This window comes from Epinephelus moara, chromosome 16 (genome assembly GCF_006386435.1).
Source record: "Epinephelus moara isolate mb chromosome 16, YSFRI_EMoa_1.0, whole genome shotgun sequence".
Classification (NCBI taxonomy): domain Eukaryota; kingdom Metazoa; phylum Chordata; class Actinopteri; order Perciformes; family Serranidae; genus Epinephelus; species Epinephelus moara.
The window spans coordinates 16,108,388-16,114,387 of NC_065521.1; the positions used below are offsets into that span (position 1 = coordinate 16,108,388).

Consider the following 6,000-nt stretch of genomic DNA (forward strand, 5'->3'; position numbering starts at 1 on the left):
TAGCATAGCATAGCATAGCATAGTATAGTATAGTAGTATAATATAGTATAGTATAGCATATCATAGTGTAGTATAATATACTATAGTATAGCATAGCATAGTATAGTGTACTATAGTGTAGTGTAGTGTAGTGTAGTGTACTATAGTATAGTGTAGTGGTGTGTAGTATAGTATAGTATAGTATAGTATAGTAAAGTTAGTAAGTAAGTAAAACTTTATTTATATAGCACCTTTTTTAACGCAGGTTACAAAGTGCTTTACATTGACATTGGGACACAAAGAAAAGAGGACCCCAAGACCAGCCATAGTCATAAAAGACACATTCAGTGTCTAGTGTCTCTAGTGTAGTGTAGTGTAATGGGGTGTAGTGTATAGTATAGTATAGTATAGTATAGTATAGTAATAATATAGTGTAGTGTATAGCATAGTATAGTACAGTACAGTACAGTACAGTGTAGTGTAGTGTATAGTATAGTATAGTGTAGTATAATATAGTACAGTACAGTGTAGTGTAGTGTACAGTATAGTATAATATAGTACAGTACAGTGTAGTGTAGTGTATAGTATAGTATAGTGTAGTATAATATAGTACAGTACAGTGTAGTGTAGTGTATAGTATAGTATAGTATAATATAGTACAGTACAGTGCAGTATAGAGTAGTGTAGTGTATAGTATAGTATAGTATAGTATAGAACAGTACAGTGTAGTGTATAGTATAGTACAGTACAGTACAGTACAGTATAGTATAGTGTAGTGTTGTGTATAGTATAATATTATATAATACAGTACAGTATAGTGTAGTGTAGTGTATAGTATAATATAGTACAGTGCAGTGTAGTGTACAGTACAGTACAGTGTAGTGTAGTGTAGTGTAGTGTAGTGTAGTGTAGTGTATAGTATAGTATAGTATTATATAGTACAGTACAGTATAGTGTAGTGTGGTGTAGTGTATAGTATAGTATAATATAGTACAGTACAGTGTAGTGTAGTGTATAGTATAGTATAGTACAGTACAGTATAGTGTAGTATAGTATAGTATATAGTACAGTACAGTATAGTGTAGTGTAGTGTACAGTATAGTATAATATAGTACAGTACAGTATAGTGTTGTGTAGTGTATAGTATAGTATAGAACAGTACAGTGTAGTGTAGTGTTTCGTATAGTACAATACAGTACAGTACAGTACAGTACAGTACAGTGTAGTGTAGTCTAGTGTATAGTATAGTATAGTATAGTATAGTATAGTGTAGTGTATAGTATAGTATAGTATAGTATAGTATAGTGTAGTGTAGTGTAGTGTAGTGTAGTGTAATGTATAGTATAGAATAGTATAATATATAAATATAGAAATCAGGTTTTTAAATACCCAAGATGTGTAAGTTTCTAACAAAAGAATATATAGCCTGTACTCTCCATTGGCTGTTAAAACCAAACTCTTTTCAAACCTTTGATGAAAACAATTTGTCATAATTCAATCAAAAGGCTCACACGTTGTCAGATGTTTATTGTCAAAGCAGGATAATTTTTATTCACACAAATAATAATATACAATAAATTATTATTAACGTGACAACCATCAATTTCAGAGGTGAGTTTTCGTTTTTAGAACTGTGTTAGAAGTGAACTGATCAGTCAATTGCTGTGTGTGTGTGTGTGTGTGTGTGTGTGTGTGTGTGTGTGTGTGCGTGTGTGTGTCTTTGTGAGAATGCTGTACATGTCCAGCCCCTGTGCCTCAATATGTTACACGTAGGTATGACCTATTGCTGCTGTGTATGGTGGACTATGTCAGAATATAAATGAGCAGCGACAGGCATTGTTGCAGTCACGAAGGAGGACGTGGCATGTTTCATAGAGCACAGTGCCAACTCTCTGTTGAGTGTTTAAAGTAAAGAATGGTTTGAGTGAAGACAGGAAATAAAGGAAGTTGCATAAAATCACAAAAAGTGAGAGGTTTATGATAAGAAAGCAGGTCCCTCTCTAGATCTTGATCTCGGTGCGGAAGGTTTGTACAAGCTCGTGTTTGGCCGGATGTCGCCGTGCCCTGACTGTTAGGGTCCCCTCGGTGCCCAGTGATGATGTCACTGAGGTGGGGTCCACATCCTCAGGTAGCTGGCACTTGTGTGTGAAAGTGTTCATCACTGAACCATCCTGGGCCAACTGTGAAAGACAGAACATTACAAATGACTTCATTTTTCATGACTGTGGAAAGATGCTGTGTGAAGTGGTTTTTCCACTCAGCAGACCCCAACCTACCCAGACACCAACATTGTTTTAAGGACTTATGTAACCATCGTAAATCAAATGGAAGCCTGCCCACCTTTTCTGCTCGAACTTCAATCTGGTTGTTGGATGTGGTGACGATGACATCTTCAGGGGAGAAGTCTCGCACGTCAACTGTGAACTGGTACGAATCCCCAAGAGTCTTGATGTTTCCAGATCCGCCTAAACCCACCACAAGATGAGAGAGGATGTCAGACCACAGGGGGACTCAGATCTTTCTTTCTTTCTTTCTTTAACAATTAATTTCCACAGAATTGTCATTGTCACTGCATGCTAAGAGAGGAAACATATTTCTGGTGATAATTACAATACCTGCAGGTGGTGTTTCATTAGGGATCAATTGTAGACATGTTACAGGCTCTCATTAATTTCAAACACATCATGCCATTGAACATTTTTTACTTATTTTCATTTGTGTTACATGCAGATGACTTAGAATCCATACTAGAATCAAACATTATTTAGGCTCATTATTTCTGTTTCAGTGGGTCTTTCCATAAATAGCCATACACATAACAACAGTCTCAAGGTCACCTCTCTGTTACCTCCAAGGCAGCTGAGAGATTTTAGGTTTTCTAAAGAGGCTGATCTGGCCAAGTGATGTAATTTTAAAACATATACCTTTGTGTTTTGTGACCTTTAAAATAAAAAATGTTAACCCTTCACTACAATTAGCTAAAAAAAATATGTATTTTACATTAAGACCTTTTGACACGTCGCAGTGGGAAAATTAATGCTGGCTGAATCCCATTTAGCTGCTTCATTGTACTTGCATTTGTATAACGCCTTTCTAGTCTTGCGATCATTCAAAGCTGCTTTAGACTTCATGCCACTTTCATCCATTCACACACACATTCATACACTAGTGGCTGAGGCTACCATACACTGTCCCACATGCTCATCAGTTTAACATTCACACGCACTAATTTTGGCGTTTCGGTATCTTGCCCAAGTATTCAACAAGTGGACCTGAGGAGCATGGAATCGAATCACCGATCTTACAACTAGTAGAAGTGGACGACCTGCTTCACCTCCTGAGCCCACTTTCTAAAGCACTTACTGTTTGAACTGAAATGTGTCATAGCCCATAATGTGGCTCTGATAGTAGTTTATACCATTTATTTGGTTTTCCAACAAATTAATGTAAATACAAACTTAAAAAAAAACAGTTTGTTACTGCCTGAACTAGTCTGTTGAGCCTGGTTAAGTATCTTTATAAGCTTTGACAGAGTTAGACCTGGAAAAGTTAGATTGCTAGATTTTTGGAATTGGTTTGAGTTAAATGGCTATGAGAAGTATGAACATAGTTTTCCTAGTTGTGGAACAAATTTGAAAATTGTATGATTGCCTCTCTGTGGTTATACCATAGCCAGCACTACAGCATCTTGGCTGTATACGTTATTGTATTAAGATGGCAGCTACAGAGAGTCACTGTAAAGTCACAGTTCAGATAAATCAATAGTGTGATTTCAGCATTTGTTTTTAGCAGATACTATGAATTTTTTCTCTTCCCCAACCACTTGCTAACTTTGTCTCTCTCCTGTTTTGTGCTGGGCAGTTAGCCAACAGATCCATCAGAGGCATTTCACTAAAAAATGAAGTAGATGAGAGCAGAGTTTGGAGGAGGGAAAACAATGAGCTAAATAAAAGGCTAAATAAGGACTGTATAGCTGAGAGGAACTGCAGAGTGGGGTGAAACTTTTCACTATGAGTGACACCTTTCACATTACACATTACAGTCACTTAATCTGTGGTTAATATAAAAAGTATTGATGAGTGCAGCTTTGATGATCTGTATGGGGATACAGTAGAGAAACACATGATCATCATACAGTCTGATGCGTCAGTGTCTGTCTGTCCTCAGTGGGTCTGAGCTCAGTGAAGAACTAACACATGACACAATGACTGGAAATGCTCGTGTTTGAGATATTAGCTCTGACTTAACGTATGCAGGTCAGCTTGACAGTGTGACATCATTCCAACTGCGTGTGCGTGTGTATGTATTTGCTGTGTACACCGGTCACCGGGCAACCATCTGGTCATTCCTTATGCAGGCGTCATTCCAGATACTCAGTGTGTGAAGTCACACATGGCAGCCAGTACAGCATTCCCCGGCTTGCTTGTGTGCGTGCATGTGTGAGTATGCGTGTGTGTGTGTGTGTGTGTGCCTTGCTTTCCCTTTAGCTGCACCCACCCTCAGGCTCCTGTGATGCACCTATGGGATTCCAACAATGGTTCCAAAACACTTGAGCTCTGCCCCTGACACATGGGCCGCACGGACTCTGAGTCCCTTTAAAGTGCAGATGTCACATACTGACACTTCTGTGTGTGCCAGCAGTGAGCCAATACAGAACAGTTCACACTGGATTCGCACATGACTGAGCTAGAGGATGAACCAAGCACTGTAAAGTGAAATGTGTCCTGACCTTAATGTGCATTTGTAGAAACTTGGAAAACCTGGAAGAGAAAGCCAAGCAGTGCCTCCCTTTCTTCAAAACTGCAGCTCCAACTTGGGTTTTCCTTTGTGTAAATCTGTTTTCTTTCCATTTTTCTTTTTACACTTTAGTTACACCATCAAACTATGGCTGCACTCTTGCTTAGAAACATATTTGTACACACACATCAACCACCAATTGCCTTTGTCTTTTGAACTCAGTCCTCCCTCCTCTGAACTGTCACCTCGGCCATATTTTATCACCGCTTTGTGTAGAAAAACACCCCACTTTACTCAAATCTCTTCCAAGCACAGACATAAATCTGTCTCCTCAACCTGCTGTTGCTATCATTTCAAACCACTTTTGTATACAAAATGAGTTACAGAGACCTTAAATTGCTTCAAACTTACTGGAAAACCCCAAGGCATCACTCCCAGGCCCCATGAAGGAGCCAAAGTCCTCAGCGAACAGTCCCCGGCTTTTCTCCATGTATGGGTTACTAGAGGATGAAGATGAGGACGAGGACGAGGATGAAGTCTGGTGGAAACTACGCTCCGATCGATAGGCAGAGGAGTTGGTCGCACTCATGGATGGGTGAGAGTGCTGGGAAAGGCAGAGGAGGAGAGTGAAGGGAGGGAAAGAGGGAGGCGGAGAGAGTTGCTTCTTCTTGTGGCTCCTCTGGGAGTCTTCCAGAGGCTTAAATGTAAGAAATAATTCACACAGCTCTTCTGTTGTCTTTCTGTTCTTTCTGTCCTTTTTCTCTCTATATTTCTTCTTGCTTGTGTTAGGTAAAATCACTTGTTTTCCCACTCTCCTGCAGCCACCCAGCCTTGGCCCTTATATACTGTACGGCCCCATGTTTGGTTGGGCGGTTGCGCACGTGTGTCAGAGCTCATTGGGAAAGGGTAATGGTGTTCTATATTTATCGTGAGACTCACCGAGCGATCGACACAGGGGTCTGTGGTTTGAAATGTTCTGGGCATTGAGGCTATGAGGTTAAGAGCAGGCGAGAGAGAGAGCGGGGTTTGATAGAGAGAGGTAGAGAAAGAGCAGAGGGTAAGAGGGGTCAACAGTTGTCATTTCAGACACACCATCCCTGAAATAGCTTCCCTCTCCTCTCTTTAATTCTCCCCCTGCACTCCACTGCTCCATCAATCTGCTCTGCTCTCCTAACATCCAGCGCCTTTGTCCTGAAACTGGATCCTCACATGGTTCTGCCATTAAGTGTCAAATGTTTTCACAGCATGGTTTCATCTCATTAGAGAGACTTCTGACATCTGTTT

General features: G+C 39.9%; 1 protein-coding gene across 1 annotated transcript; it reads right to left on the bottom strand.

Annotated features, from left to right (window-relative positions):
• Nucleotides 1–1,489: 1,489 nt before the first annotated feature.
• hspb7 (heat shock protein family, member 7 (cardiovascular)) lies at nucleotides 1,490–5,548 on the bottom strand. Its single transcript, XM_050065094.1, has 3 exons — nucleotides 5,128–5,548; nucleotides 2,320–2,444; nucleotides 1,490–2,159 (listed from the first exon to the last, which is right to left on the bottom strand). Exons 1-3 carry the CDS (start codon nucleotides 5,303–5,305, stop codon nucleotides 1,980–1,982), a joined length of 483 nt encoding a protein of 160 aa, XP_049921051.1. The 5' UTR covers nucleotides 5,306–5,548; the 3' UTR covers nucleotides 1,490–1,979.
• Nucleotides 5,549–6,000: the final 452 nt, after the last annotated feature.